The sequence below is a fragment of the Kogia breviceps genome, chromosome 14 (genome assembly GCF_026419965.1).
Source record: "Kogia breviceps isolate mKogBre1 chromosome 14, mKogBre1 haplotype 1, whole genome shotgun sequence".
Taxonomy (NCBI): Eukaryota; Metazoa; Chordata; class Mammalia; order Artiodactyla; family Physeteridae; genus Kogia; species Kogia breviceps.
The window spans coordinates 54,245,547-54,261,719 of NC_081323.1; the positions used below are offsets into that span (position 1 = coordinate 54,245,547).

At 47.8% G+C, this 16,173-nt stretch overlaps 1 protein-coding gene across 1 annotated transcript; it reads left to right on the forward strand.

The window, feature by feature from the left end:
* The first annotated feature begins 1,536 nt into the window (after positions 1-1,536).
* On the forward strand, positions 1,537-12,717 carry BPIFA3 (BPI fold containing family A member 3). The gene is made up of 7 exons (XM_059038269.2): positions 1,537-1,660; positions 6,482-6,632; positions 8,499-8,606; positions 9,510-9,659; positions 11,339-11,423; positions 11,846-11,909; positions 12,683-12,717. Exons 1-7 carry the CDS (start codon positions 1,537-1,539, stop codon positions 12,715-12,717), a joined length of 717 nt encoding a protein of 238 aa, XP_058894252.1.
* Positions 12,718-16,173: the final 3,456 nt, after the last annotated feature.

Genomic DNA, 16,173 nt, shown 5'->3' on the forward strand with positions numbered 1-16,173 from the left:
TTTGTCTCAGAGCTCACGGCAGCTGAAATGGCGGGCCCAGACTCCCAAGGCCTGTGCAGCTGCAGGAGAGCAGAGGAGGGACAGAGTGGTAGGAGGTGAGGTCAGAGAGGACACCAGAGACCCTGCAGGCTCTGAGAGGCATTGCACAGGTTTCAGCTTTCGCTCTGTGTGCAGTGGGAAATTTTGAAGGGTTTTGAGCAGAGGAGTGCCATGGTCTGATTTATGTCTTTAAATGATTTCTTTTTTGCAGCTATATGCAAAAGAGATTGTAGTTGGGCCAGGGAAGAAGCTGGGACACCAGGTAGGAAACCCCTGCAATAACTCAGGCCAAGATGATGGCAGCTTAGGAGGAATGGTTAGATGTGGTCAGATCCTGGAAGTGTTGACAGGACTTCCTGACAGATGGGTCATGGGAGATGAGGAAAGAGGAGTGAGTCAAGGGGGACTCCAAGGGCTGTGGCTGGAGCAACTGGATGGATTGGGATGCCATGTCCTGAGATGGTGAGGAGAGGGGATTTGAACTGAGTTCTTTTTTTTTTTTTTTTTTTTTTTTTTTTTTTTGCGGTACGCGGGCCTCCCACCGTGGCGGCCCCTTCCGTTACGGAGCACAGGCTCTGGACGCACAGGCTCAGCAGCCATGGCTCACAGGACCAGCCGCTCCACAGCATGTGGGATCCTCCCGGACCAGGGCACGAACCCGTGTCCCCTGCATTGGCAGGCGGACCCTCAACCACTGCGCCACCAGGGAAGCCCTGAACTGAATTCTTAATCACCCTCAAACCCAGAGCAATAAGATAAACCTAATGCTTTGGCTTCAAGGCTCTCTGTCTCCTCTCTGTAAATCTTATCCACAAACCATCCATCCATCCAATTATTCATTCATTCATTTGTATCACTTAATAAACATCACTGGTAACTACCATGTGGTTAACATGGGAGGCACTGGACACAGGAGGATTAATTAAATTCTCACCCTGCGCTCCAGAAGCATATAATTTAGAGGGGGATTCAGAGACCAGCCATCCTCACTATTTTATGTATTCAGTCATCTGGTCCCTCAAGAATCATCAGCACTTAATTTCTCACAAGTAAGCATTGCAATAGGCATCGCAGATGATCCTGCCCTTAAGAAAGTACTAGTCTAATTGGAAAGCCTGAGATTAACCATCCTTGCCCATTCATTCATTCATTCATTCACTGAAGAGTCACCAACATCCACGCTGTGCTAGTCGGGGAGAGGTTTCCCACTGGATGACCCAACAGTGGGGTCTACTGGGTGTCTCTAAGCAACAAGGCTTCTGTCTGGATCCCTGGCTTCCCCACAGCGTTCCACCTACTGCCCTCACCATGTGAGCAAGCCTCAGGGACAGCTGCCAGAGCCCATCACGACACCTCCCCACAGCATGCTGGGGGCTAACTCCGGTGTCATCTTCTTACAGAAAACCCTAAGTCCATCCATCTGGGTGGCCACCCTTGCAGCCATCCTCGTGGGTACCATCTGACCTTTCTTAATTCCCACAGATCCAAGAACCCGAGATGCATTCACTCTGGAGGCTCCTGGTCCTCCTCAGCTTGCTGGCCTTGCCCTTGGCACTACATAAGCAGCACTGGCCTGGCCTGGCCAAGACCCACACAGACAGCAAATCGGGTCTAGCGAGAAGTAAGCTAAGTCCATGCTCTGCCCGCTGTCACAGGGAGGGTAGGGAAAGCATTAACTTGACCCCACCACTGACTTGCTAGGCGACCTGGAATTGGTCACTCACCCTCTTCTCTTCCTTTTTTCTTAGACCTGAAGTACACAAAATTGAGTTTGACTTGATCATATGCCTATTCCTAGCACATCATCATTATCATGAACCATGGCAAGACCCCTCTTGTGTTTTATTTTATGTTATTTTCCTCTCGACCTCTTATTCTCACTCCCATTCCCCTCTTCCTTGGCAGGCTCTGCAGCTTGTTTAATATAGCTGTTGGCTTTTTGGGGGTGGTGCTGCACAGCTTGTGGGATCTTAGCTCCCTGACCAAGGATTGAAGTCGGGCCCCCGCAGTGAAAGCACAGAGTCCTAACCACTGGACAGCCAGGAAGTTCCTTAATATATGTGTTTTTAAATGCCCATATCCTTGTAAAACATACAGTGTTTTGATTTACATAAATGGTAATGCCATATAGATTTCTTTTTTTTTTTTTTACTGTTTTCACTGGACACCGTGCTATTGACATCTGTTGCTTCAGACTTGTGCAGAAAAGTCTATGAAATACATCCACTTCATCATCACTTGGCCATTTCCCTAGGGATGAACACTTGAGTTGTCTCTAACTCCCCACTATTATAAACTACATGGCGATGAACATTCTCTCGTGTCCTTCTTAGAACCTATGGGAGAATTTCCCTGGGATATACCCTGAAGGGAGATGGCTGGGCTCTAAGGCAGGTGCAAACTGAATTTAACTAAAGACCACCAGATTGCTTTCTGGATGGCTGTGCAGGTCTATATCCATTCCAGTAACAAACAAGCATACCTGTATCCCTCATTTCCCAACACTGGAGAGAATCCACTGGTATCAGCCTCCTTGGGCTGCCACAGCAAGATACCACAGACCAGGTGGCTTGAACAACAGACACTTATTTTCTCACCGCTCTGGAGGATGGAAGTTCAAGATCAGGTTGCCCACAGGGTTGATTTCTGGTGAAACCTCTCTTCCTGACTTGTAGATGGCCACCTTCTCACTGTGTCCTCACAGGGCCTTTCCTCTGTGTGTGTACAGAGGGTGAGTGAGCGTGTTCTGGTGTCTCTTCCTCTTCTTATAAGGACACCAGTCCCATCGGATTAAGGCCCCACCTTTATGACCTGATTCAATGTTAACTCCTCCTTCAAGGCCCATCTCCAAATACAGTCACACTGGAGATTAAGGCTTCACTATATTGATCTGGGGCAGAGGGGAGCACAATTCAGTACATAACAGCATCTTTCTAATTGTTTGCCAGTCTGATGTGTGTTTGAGTGATATCTAATTGTTTTAGCTTGACTGTCTGATTAGTGAGAATTTTGGGCAACACGTCTTAATTCTGTTAGCCATTTTGACTTCTTTGAATTCCCTGTTCTTATCTTTTGCCCATTTTTCTACTTGCTTTCCAATTTTTTTAATCCTCTTTGATTTGAGATGTTAATTTATTCTTGACATTAGTCCCTTGTCAGGTCTAAGCATTGCTAACATTTCTCCCAAACTGTCGCCTGTTAACTTTGTTTGTAGACACTTCATTGAACAGGAATATTTTCAAACTCATCAACATATCATCTTATGGTTTATATTTGATGAGTCTTAAGCCCTTGTCTCTACCCTGTTTTTTCTAACAGCTTTACAGTTTCACTTTTCACATATAGGATTTTAATCCATTTGGAGGCCATCTCTATGTATATCTGTAAATTAGAGATTCAGCTTCACTTCTCTCCTTATGAGTCCATTCAACCCACCTACTAAATGGTCAAGTTTCCAAACACATGAATTCCCTTTTGAGTTCTGTGTTCTGTGCCTGTGTAACTGTTTCTGTACCCAAAACATAATATTTTAAATACTACATCTTTGTAAAATGCCATTTTATCTGATAGAACTTTCTTCTTCCAAATGAATCTTAGACTGTGTTGAGTTCCTTAAAAAAGAGAAAAAGTCTTCTGGAAATTTAATTAGGGTTTCACTGAATTTGTTTATTAATTGAATGACAATTGACATTTTTGCAGTATTATGTCAGGCAGTTACAAAAGTAGTATATCTTTCAACTTATTCAGATTATATTTTAGATCCCTTAATATAATTTTATTTTTATTTTATTTTTTTTTTGCGATATGCGTGCCTCTCACTGTTGTGGCCTCTCCCGTTGCGGAGCACAGGCTCCAGACGCGCAGGCTCAGCGGCCATGGCTCACAGGCCCAGTCGCTCTGTGGCATGTGGGATCTTCCCAGACCGGTGCATGAACCCGTGTCTCCTGCACTGGCAGGCGGACTCTCAACCACTGCACCACCAGGGAAGCCCAATATGATATTTTTATAATGTACTATTAGCTATCAGATTTGTTAGCTAGTAATTTATTTAGGATCTTAGCAAATTTTTCTTACATAAAATTGATGTCTAATATCTTTTCCTTGTACTGTTCTTGAAGCAAGTTGTACTAGCCTCATAAAATGAATTTTGCATCTTCTTCTTTTTCTATTTTCTTTCACTATTACCTTTTCATAAAGTTGGGTAAAAGTCTTCCATAAAACCATCTAGATCAAAACTTTTGGGGAATGAGATCACCTGTTTCTATTTCTTAATGTTTTTAAGTTATCAATGTTTCCCATTTCCCCTCATCATGACTTGGCATTTTATGGTTTGCCATAAATGTATGCATTGCATTTAAGTTATCAAATATATTCACATGTGGTTGTGGCTCCAGGTATCCTCATCTGTACAATAGGTGCAGTTAGAATGCTGTTTCATGGGGCTGCTTTTGAGACTTAAATGAAGGCAAGTATGCGCAAAGTGTTTTTCAACTGTGAAAATGTTTATCTCTACAACCACTTTTCACGTATCTGTTAGGGTGTTACAGAAAACCCAAGTCAATCTGGTTTAAACAATAAAAAAAAAGTATATCACACAACTGAAAGTCATAGGTAGGTCAACCTCTGGGTTTGGTTCAATCAGCATCTCAAAGCTGCCAACCAGAACTGAATTTCATCCTTTTTTAGCTCTGTTATCATCATGGTTTCATCCGCAGGCTGCTGGTTCACAGTGTGATAGGAAAATGGTGGCCAGTGGCCATTGGAGCTATAGGCAGTCTTGTTCCTTTCCAGTAGGAGAAAGAGAAAGAAACCTTCCCCTCAAACATGAAGCATAGGGTCTTCTGTTTAGTCTGATAGAACCAACTTGGATCATATGCGAACTTTGTACCTGTAAGAGTCACCATGCAATGATAATCAACAGCCTCATCTGGACCAGGAATTGAAGAGAGTGTCTGAATCAAAACAGGGGTCAGATGGGAAGAATAGGACGAATGGGTGGATGGGAGAGTGGGTGGATAAGAGGATGGATGGGAGGGTGTATGGATGAGTGGATGGATGGATGGGAGGGTGGATGGGTAGATGGGTGGATGGATGGATGGATATTGGATAGACAGATAGATGGAAAATAGATGGGAGGATGGATGGATGGATGGATACTGGACTGACAACTACTAGTGTCTGCTGCTCACAAATTCCTAAGTGCTACTATCATCATTAACCAAGAACTACTGAGTTCTAGGCATACCTATAGTTTCACTCCATCCTTGAAACTATTTCTTTACTGTATGTTCTCCTACTAGATAGAAAAATGGTTCGTGTGTTTAGTGCCCAGTACTGAGCCTGATACCCAGTAGATGCTCAGTAAATATCCTTTGGCTAAATGTCTCAATATTCCTAGTAAGTATCCTATGAGATGGGTATTATTACTGCCCTATTACACAGATGAGGAAATCAAGACTCGGGGAGGTGGCAGAGTTAGGATTTGAACCCAGATCTATGACTCCAGAGACACTTTCTTTTAATTTATTTTTGGCTGCACTGGGTCTTTGTTGCTGTGAGTGGGCTTTCTCTAGTTGCGGTGAGCCGGGGCTACTCTTTGTCCTGGTGCGCGGGCTTCTCATTGCAGTGGCTTCCCCCGTTGCGGAGCACGGGCTCTGGGTGCGCGGGCTTCAGTAGTTGTGGTGCACAGAAGGGAAGCCCCAGAGACACTTTCTTGTTTGTAGGCAGCAGAAACATGGGGTGCTGAAAGGGGGTCTGGGGGCTGACCCTGGAGGATACTGGTGAAATGTGACAATGGCTTCTGTGGCTCTTCAGGAATACATAGTTCTCAGTGTGGGGCCTGAACCCCTAGAGGGTTGAGTCAGAGCAATAAATGTGTCCTGAGGTGAGCTCTGAGGTTTGTCAGAAATTGGCCCCCAACCTGGGCAGCTGGGGTCTAAGGCCCAGAGGGCTAGGACTTCACGCCAAGTCAATAGCTTTTCAAATTTCCCTCCTTTTTGGAATTTATTCTTTTCCACTGGTAGCTCCACCCAGCCCTGCAGTTTATTCCAAGCATGGTTGGGGAGGATTTCCATTTATTCTCTCCTTATTTGCTCACCTATTTTTCTCTTCAACCAACATTGACTGTGATCTAGATCCTGTACGTTAGGCTCTGTGTTCCAGATTCAGAGACAAAGCACTGGGCAAATTTTCAACCATAATATCTCTCTTGAGCAGCTATTGCCTGCCAGACCCTCTGCAGGTGTGTCACACCAGCTCTGCAAAGCATCATTTCATGGATGAAGAATGTGAATCTCGGGGTTTGGGGCAGGGGGATGACACACCAATCACTCAGCAAGAAGCCAGTGTGCCAGCCTGCAACCTGGGCCTCTTGGCTCCAACCGCCCCCCCCCATCTTTGCCAGGACACTGTGCAATGTCACTGGTCCCATATCCATTTCCAGTTATTGCCCAGGGCCTCATGAAGAGCAATACAGAGCACCAAATCCAGAACATCCGCTTCCTGGACAGTCTGAATGCCTCCAGCCAGATGGCCTCGGGGATGGTGGGCTGGCTAATTGGCAGCATGAGCCTTCAGCAGCATCAAGAAGGCAGGTGAGATCTTGAACCCCATCACTGGCCCTGGGACTCCTGATAAAGCTCTGAGTAAGAGGGCAGAGCTTGAGGGCATGGCAGTACAAGGCCTGTGAAGAGGAAAGGAGGGAAGATTGGAAGGAGATGTCAGACCCAACACAAGGATGAGTAGGGGGGCAAGTACAAAGGGTCACTGGGAGAGGCAGCAGAGCAGAATAATTAAAGGTGAAGGTTTGGGAGCAAAAGTTTCTGCATTTAAATTCTGACTCTGCCACCAACTTTGGGGAAATTGCTGGGCCACTCTGGTCTCATCTATAAAATGGGTACCCAGAGCACGGCCTGGATAAACATCTGGGGTGCCAAAGGAACCCAGGACTAGAGTCAGACATTTGAACCCCACTCTTGCTTGAAAGCTGTGTGACTCTGGGCCAGGCATTTGAGCTCCCTGAGCTTCAGCCTTGAGTCCTCCTCAATGAAATGGGCGTAATTATCCCTGTGTCCTGGAGCTGTTAGGAGCTTTCCCTGTGGCACATAGTGGATGCCTAGCCATTGGTATAATTAACCTCGCAGAACTGGGCCTGTCCTCCATCTCCTTTTTCCCCCCCTTCCTCTCAATGGATGAAGGCCTCCCCAGCTGCCTGGTCTCAAAGCTGCTCAAATGTTACACCATGATCCCAGCCTGCTGTGCCCTTGACCTACCTTCTCTCTGATTTGAATCCCTCATTCCCCCCATTTAAATGAGTGCCAGTACTCACCAGCAGGGTTTCCCTTGCTGTGTGCAGCCACACTCACTTCCCTTCATTCATTCCTTTAACATTTGTTACAGTTATTCATTGAGCGCCTACTGTGTACCAGCACCTGGGCTGGGTACTGGGAATACAGCTCTACATAGACCTACAGTCCCTGCCCTTTTGGATCTTACATCCTAGTTAGTGAGATAGGCCACAAAAGTAAATAACTAATTTCAGATGGAGGGATATAACATGAAGACAAATCTAGCCAGGTCGTGGTGAGAGTGAGAGGGCTGATCAGGGGACCTTCCTAACCCTTAAGTAGAAATATGAATGAAGAGAAAGAGGTGAGTGACATGAGGTCATGTGGGCACAGTGAGTGCAAAGGCCCTGAGGTAGGAAGGAGATTGATGCATTTGAGGAAGAGGAAAAGTCCTGTGTGGCTGGGTGAGCAAGGGGAGGGTGGTAGGAGATGGGGTTGCAGAGGCAGGTGAGGCCAGATCCTGCAGATCTGAGGGGCTGTGATGTGGAGTTCAGATTTTATTGCAAGAGCAGTGAGAACACAGTGGAGAACACTGAGTGATAGGGGAGTGTTAAGGCCCCTCTGGCTGTCACATGGAGATGGTTTGTGGAGAGGCCAAGATCGTGACCTGGAGCCCAGAGAGAAACTAGAGCATCTCCAGGCAAGAAGTGATGGTGACCTGGACCAGACGAAAGCAACAGAGTAATGGGAAGTGGCCCATTTCAGGATATATTTTGTAAGCAGAGCCAGCTTGATTTGCTAATGAGTGGAATGTGGTGGTGAGGGATGGAGAGAAGTTGAAGGCAGCTCCCATGGTTTGGGTCTGGGCCCCTGGGCAGGTGGTGGGGCTATCCACTGAGAGCAGGAGGTTGGCTCTGAGAACGGGACCAGGGGCTGGGCCTGCAGTTGGCTGTGGGTTTCACAAGTCAGTTGTGTGGAGCTGTTCGGGGGCACTCGGGGACAGCTTGTAACCCCAGGGCTCCTGCAGGGAGCTCTTGCCCTCAGAGCATCTGTAAAAGGATCTGACTCCAAATCCGACTGCTAGGAGACCGGCCAGCCTTGTCTGTAAAGCCCAAGGCCTTGAGGTCTGAGGCCCTTCACCCTTGTGGGGGTCTTTGCTCTTTCCTTGTTCAGCACCAACATCACCAACATTCAGCTGGACTATGGCGGGATCAGGATGTCTTTCCATAAGCAGTGGTTCTTGGCAAACATCTCACTTGAATTTGACATTGACTCGAGACTGTAAGTCATACAGAAGCGGGGCCTGAAGGGCACTGTTCCTCTTCACTGGGAACCTGGGGGTGGGGGGCGGATTTTGGCAATTTGGGGAACCCAGATCTTTCTGCTGCAAATTGGTTTCTATTCCTGGTTTCCAAACTCACTTGTTTTGTGACCTTGGGCAAGTCACTTCACATCTCTGAGTCTCGGTTTCTTCAGCTGAAATGTGGATGGCGATCACTGGTCAGTGGAGGCAGGTCATTTGCTCATTTAAACCTATGTGAGTTCCCTGCAATGATTTTTAGAAAGAGAAACAGTTTGGGCTTCCCTGGTGGCGCAGTGGTTGAGAGTCCGCCTGCCGATGCAGGGGACAAGGGTTCATGCCCCGGTCCAGGAGGATCCCACATGCCGCAGAGCTGCTGGGCCCGTGAGCCATGGCCGCTGAGCCTGCGAATCTGGAGCCTGCGCGTCCAGAGCCTGTGCTCCGCAACGGGAGAGGCCACAACGGTGAGGGGCCCGCGTACCGCAAAAAAAAAAAAAAAAAAAAAAAAGAGAGAGAGAGAGAGAAACAGTTTAATGATCGCATCGCATCACCCTTCCCTCCTCCGGTTTAGACTACCCTTTAACATCTACTGCCTCTGGGAGGGCTCCACTAAATGGTAAAGATTTTTAGAATAAGATTAACTCTCAAATTTTGAATTTCCAAAAACCCCCTAATCTGGTCTATTTAAAGGATTTTCAGAAGGCACTCTGGCTAGTAATGTTTTTCTCCTTAATAGCTGACCACAGAATTTAACATCCAGGCAACGTGGAGCCCCACTGTGCTGGTGTGTTGAAAGAGCCATTCTCCGTGTTGGCTGCTTCCTCCTCCTTTTATTCTTTCTCTGTCTCCTGCCTCTCCCCCATCCTCCTCCCTCTCGCCCCCAGGCCCTTCAATAACCAGATCATAAAGACACACGCATGCGTGAACCTCGCTGTGGAGTTCTGGCTGGAGAAAGATGAGTTTGGCCGGAGGGATCTGGTGATAGGCAACTGCTGTGTGGAGCCCAGCAGCGTCCGCATGACTGTCCTCACTGAGTAAGATCCCAGCCGCCCCTCCCCAGGGCTGGGCCCCTTCCTGACTGGCCCTGGCTGCAGCCGCAGGTCTCCACCACCTCCTGGGTGAGCCCCAAACAGATCTCACCCCTTCCCCAGGATCTGTTCCTCCTCCTGCATCCCCATCCCAGAGATGGCCCTGCCACCCTCCCAGAAGCCAGACTCCTCCTCCTCCTCACTCCCCACAGCCCATCTTCCACAGGTCCCATCAATGACCTCCTGGCAACCCTCACCTGCTCCCTTTCTCTCCATCCTCACAGCCACTGACTGGGCCCATAGTCCACTTCCTGGGCCACTGTGGGAGCCTCCTCCAACTTCCCCTGACTCAGACCTCACCGCGTTCACTCTGTTCTCCCCCTGCAGCAGAAATCACTTTCTAGCCCAGAAATCTAGCCATGTCACCCAGCCCCTGCTCCAGACACTCCAATGGTTCTCCAATGCCCTCTGGATGAAGAGCAAACTCCTGAATGTCACTCAAGGCCCTACTTGTCCTGTCCCCTACCCCACTCTGCAGCCCTTTGCCCTCAAGTCTCTCTGAAGAACACCCCTCCATCAATATGCCATACATTTTCATACCACCGTGCCTTTGCACATGCTGATCCTTATGCTTGAATGGCCCTCCTTCCTTCTTTAAAGCTCCTCCTCATCACTCATTCATTCAACAAATATTTGCTGAGAACCTATTATGTGCTAGGCACAACATGCTTGATGCTAGGGATACAGTAGTGAACAAGATAGAAAAAAATAGACTTAAATAAAGATCTGTAGACTAGCTGACCAAGTGTGTCAACCCCAACAGACTGAGTCCCTCAAGGGCAAGATTTGTGTCTGATCTCTCTCTGTAATTCCAGAATGCTGAAAGCAACTAGGTCATCAGTGGATATCCATTCATGTATTCATCAGACATTCACTGAATGCCTAGATCATGCCAGACATCCACGAAGAAGATTGTGGACTGGGGGGCTTCCCTGGTGGCGCAGTGGTTGAGAATCTGCCAGCTAATGCAGGGGACACGGGTTCGAGCCCTGGTCTGGGAGGATCCCACATGCCACAGAGCAACTAGGCCCGTGAGCCACAACTACTGAGCCTGTGCATCTGGAGCCTGTGCTCCACAACAAGAGAGGCCGCGATAGTGAGAGGCCCGCGCACTACGATGAAGAGTGGCCCCCACTTGCCACAACTAGAGAAAGCCCTCGCACAGAAATGAAGACCCAACACAGCAAAAATAAATTAATTAATTAATAAACTCCTACTCCCAACATCTTCTTTAAAAAAAAAAAAAAAAGACTGTAGCAAGAGGGAAGAGATATGGGAACATATGTATATGTATAACTGATTCAGTTTGTTGTAAAGGAAAAACTAACACACTATTGTAAAACAATTATACTCCAATAAAGATGTTAAAAAAAAAAAAAAAAAGACTGTGGACTGTAGTTACTGACCTGGTTCTAATCTAATCAGCACTTAACTAGCTGTGTGACCTTGGGCAAGGCACATCACCTCTCTGAGCTGCACCTTTGACTATTGCTTGCAATGATGTCTCTCATGTAGGGCTCTCTGAGGATTAAATGGCTGTGCGAGATGTTCTCCACACACAGGACCTGACATTAGTATTGTCTGTATTTATCTGTTCTGTTCTGTATATCTATCTCTCTTTCTAGAGATATCCCACCAAAGAGGAAACATTTTTTCCACAACCTCAGAGACAACCTGGAAAAAGTTATCCCACACCTGATAGAAAGTCAGGTAAGTTTCAGAAAAGTAGTTTCACCTTGAGCATCCTTGAGTCCGAGGGTCAGGGCATATATATTGGCATTTCAGCAAAGAATTGGGCTTTAGAACCTGAGAAATCTCAATTAAGACGTTCAATTTTGCCATCTACTGACTGTGTGTCCTTGGGCAAGTGACTTAGCCTCCCTAGAGCCTCAGTTTCCCCATCTGTAACATGGGAACCATCACAGTCCCCACTTCACAGAGAGCCACAAGGATTCAGGAGGGCAAAGCACGGAAGTGCTGTGCATAGCACCTGGTGGGTAGTTGGCGTTCAATACAAGGGAGCCACACTTGCCATGATTCCTTGTGGAAATCCTGTGGCTTCCAGCCACAGCCCCTCCAGTTTTCCTTTCCCACTCCCTGGTCTGACCCTTCTCTCTGTGTTGGTGGCCCAGGAATGTCCTCTGATCGATGAAATCCTCAGGCAGCTGGATGTGAAACTGTTGAAAAGCCTCATGGGTGAGTGAGCACCTGTGTCCCTCCGGGGGGAGGACTCAGGACGGGCAAATGGCCAGAAGAGGTGCCCCCGCTGCAGCTCTCACTGAGGCCTGCTGAGGGGTGTCTGCATGTGCTCTGAGGACACTCAGAGGTGACCATATGACCATGACCTTCACTAATCCCCCGAGAGAACCGGGACAGCAGAGGGCACCCCTACCAAGCAAGCTGTGCCCCGCCAATTCACCCAAACCTCCAGGTTACCAGAGCTTCTCCCAAGATCTCCACTCAATCCTTTAGGCAGCACTGCCCTCCCACATACCCAAGCCCAGCCCCATCCCAGTTGCAGATAAACAGATATAGTCCCTGCCTTCAGGGAGCTCACAGCGAGTGGAAGACACAAGAACTGAATAATTAGATATCATTTGAAGAGGTGGGTTTTGTTTTTGTTTTTGTTTTTGGTTTTTTTTGCGGTACATGGGCCTCTCACTGCTGTGGCCTCTCCCGTTGCGGAGCACAGGCTCCGGACGCGCAGGCCCAGTGGCCATGGCTCACCGGCCCAGCAGCTCCACGGCATGCAGGATCATCTCAGACTGGGGCACGAACCCGTGTCCCCTGCATCGGCAGGCGGGCTCTCAACCACTGCGCCACCAGGGAAGCCCCATTTGAAGAGTTTAATGTGAATGTTGCAGGCACCAGGCCTTGGTCAGCATGGATGGATGAGAGGCCCCTTTGGTGTGGACCTGGGGGTCAGAGGGCAGACACCTGGTGACTGATTCTGCCTCTTCTCCTTACAGAGCAGGCTATTGCTCATGAACTCAACCAACTTTGAGTCCAGCCAGCCTTCCATGAGCCAGACTTGAGCACCGCCTAGCTGCCCACTGATAATCAGAAGGAGATTCCAGATTTGGAGAGCACAAGTCTCCCTCAGAGTGGGGCTTCCGATGTCCCACTTTTACCACAGGCCCTGTGGACATCCTGTCCTCTTCCACAATAAATTCTAGCTCTGAAGGGTACAGAGATGCTTCTGCCTGGGCCCTGAGGTTTGGATTCCAAAAGTCAGACCTGATGAAGGTCCATCCTGAGACTTGGCTGATGGCTGATAAGGTCCATCCCAAACCCAGGATATGCCTGGGTTTGCTCATCAGCCCAGAAATGCCAGAGAAAATACTCTTTCTTTTCCTGTAACTTGCAGCCAATAGCCCATCCGTGGATGTGCTCATCAATGCGGGGAGGGCCCTGTGGAGAGTTCCCATCCCCTTGTTCATTCAACCCATGTTTATTGAGCACCTAATATGTGCCCAGAACCTTCCTGGGCTCCAAGGGAGTGAAGAAGAACGGTGACAGAGTGGTAAAGTATAAACACTGGCACCAAACAAATCTGAGTTCAGATTCGATTCAGCCCAACGAGAAGTCCCAGGAGGGTATAAACGTGTGCGTCAAGGTGACCAATGACCCTCCAGCCCCCAGCACAGGCCTGACAGCAAGTGTGTACTCAGCAAATACCCAGGGCTAAATAATGGGTGAGTCCTCGTCTTATGACTCCCTAGCTGTATCGGGGGCAAGGCATTTTACGTTTTGGTCTCCCTCCCCTGCAAAGCGGGAATAGAAATCTTCCACGATGTGGAGCAGCAGGGGCCCTCACACTGCTGGAGGGAGACAAGTCCCATCTCCATTTTATAAAACTGGTGGCAACCTCTCCGGAAGGGCAACGTTGTCCTCCCTCTGACCCGCAGTCCCAATCCTACGTACAGAAATACATGCACATTGGCACCACAAGACGTGTCCAAGATTGCTCATAGCACCCATAGTCATAATAGCCCCAGAGTGAAAACTCCCTAAATGCCCGTCAAAAGAATGGGTAAATAGAGTTGGTAAATATGTTGTGGGATAGTCGCCAGTGGAATGCTCTACAGTAATGAAAATAACCTACACCCACACAACCACGTGGCTGGATCTCACACACCTAACAAAGCCAGGCCCCTGAACACACATCTCCCTTCTATATGAGGCTCAAACACAGCAAACCTAACCCATGCTGTCAGAGGTCAGGATGGTGGTTACCCTCAGGGAGAGGGTTAGTGACTGGAAGTAGTAGGAGGGCGTTCTGGAGGGCTGGTAACATTCTGTTTCTTGATCTGGGTGCTGGTTATGGGGAGGGTGTTCAGTGTGTGAAAATTCATTGAGCTATTCATTTATGTGCATTTTTCTCATGTATGTTATACTTTAACAAAAAAAAATTTTTTTTGAAAATAAAAACTATTTGCCATGCAGGATGTTTGTAGGAGTACATGAAAAGACATTTGCAATATGTTTAGCATCTGCTAAGTCCATGGGAAATGCTTATTAAAAGTCATTTAATTCATTGTTAGTTATTTGATTAATGACTACTCATTTCTTAAACATAGATTCCTGCCCTCCTCCACCCAAGGAAAGGGACAGCATACTGAGAAATCAAGGGGAAATACACACACACACACACAATAATAGTAGCACATACATCTAAGCACCCTGCATGTGCCAAGCTTGGTGTTAGGAGCTTGCATCCAGCATCTCATCAAATCCTCACAGAAACCCCATGAAGTCCAAAACTGCTATCCTATTCACGCATGAGGACACTGAGGCTCAGAGAGGGAAAGACACCTGCCCAAGGTCACAGAGCCAAGAAATTACCAAGTCAACTGCACTCAAGCAGCCAGACTCCAGAGCCCACAGCCTTGACCACTCTGAATCCCCACTTCAGTCTTCCATCCCTTCCTTCTAACACCCCTATCCCACCCACAACCCCGCACTGAGAGGAAAATGTTGAAATCTGCGGTCCGCTAGATTGACAAGCTCAAACAAGGAAGTGTCAACAGCTCAGAGATGAGAATAGGGCAAGAGATACTCATGTCTCCATCTTTCAATTCAGCTTCCCTAATCCGAAATGCTTCACTGGGGATTTGCAACCCTAAACACCCATGTTCACACGAATGATTCCCCTTGACAGCCTTGAGTTTACAGGGGTTTTCCGGCTCATGATTCAAAGAGCAAACATGGGAGGGCTGAGCCCCATCCTCCAGCGAGGTTTCCTGGTCCCTTGTGAAGGCAGCTTTTGTCTGCCTTCTTCCTGACCCTTCCAGGGGTGCCTTTCTCAAGGGGCCTCCTTGGGTTTCTCACATTCTGTTTTCTTTTCATTTTGAGGTTCACAGAGCTGTGGACTCATTGTGTTTTCTCTTGGAGGAGCTTGTTTCACAATGGACCTCTATTATGATACTGGGGTCCGGGGTGGGGGAGTAATTGAAGCAGAAATTCAGCCCCAAATACTCAGAAGCTTGCTCCAGGCCCTGCCCACCTGTGCTTGTAACTTCCAGGCCCTTCCGTACAGAGTTCTGACTCACAGGGAAGAGAACGAGCATCCCACCCCCAAGATCCGGAGAACAGACCTTGCATAGTTCAGAGTCCCTTGAAAACTAAAATGAACTCTGCCCTTTAGAAATGGGTCTCATTTTTTTTTTTTTGACCGGACTGGACGAATATTTATTAAAATAAAAAGGGAAGTGGCAGGACTCTAGATGTTGATTTTTCCTTTTAGTTCATCTGTATTTTCCAGATTTTTCACCAGTGAACACATGTTCATTAGCAATAATATAAAGTTGATATACAGAGAAGAGGTAGCTTCCTTATTTGATCTGCAACTAACCCATTCTTCTTTACAATAACCACTTATTAGAGGGGAAACATTACCTTTTCAGTCTATTTTAAACCATAGTTCAGGGCTTCCCTGGTGGCGCAGTGGTTGAGAATCCGCCTGCCGATGCGGGAGACACGGGTTCGTGCCCTGGTCCGGGAAGATCCCACATGCCGCGGAGCAACTAAGCCCGTGAGCCATGGCCGCTGGGCCTGTGCGTCCGGAGCCTGTGCTCCGCAACGGGAGAGGCCACAACAGTGAGAGGCCCCAGTAAAGGCTCCCAAACACAGTCACAATCTGACATGTAGGCAGAAAAGGGCATGACCTCCAGTTTCTGACAAACGCATTGGGGAGGCATTGACATCGCCAATGCGGAAAACACTGTCTTGAAATGTTAGCTGGGTGTCCGTCCATGCTTCCTGATGCCCCATGACCCTTGCCCTGCTCAGGGCACTGGAACAAGCAGTACCTGTGTTTCAAGGAAGGGCAACTCAGCAGAAGCAGAGAGAAGCCTTTTTTTTTTTAATCATCTTTATTGGAGTATAATTGCTTTACAATGGTGTGTTAGCTTCTGCTTTATAACAAAGTGAATCAGCTATACATATACATATGTTCCCA

What these genes read in the sequence shown, in the direction of transcription:
- BPIFA3 (XM_059038269.2), top strand. Translation starts at nt 1,537, where the DNA reads ATGCATTCACTCTGGAGGCTCCTGGTCCTCCTCAGCTTGCTGGCCTTG. An exon ending in CGCATGACTGTCCTCACTGA is followed by an intron (nt 9,660 to 11,338) that starts GTAAGATCCCAG and finishes CTCTCTTTCTAG; the next exon opens with AGATATCCCACCAAAGAGGA. An exon ending in ACTGTTGAAAAGCCTCATGG is followed by an intron (nt 11,910 to 12,682) that starts GTGAGTGAGCAC and finishes TTCTCCTTACAG; the next exon opens with AGCAGGCTATTGCTCATGAA.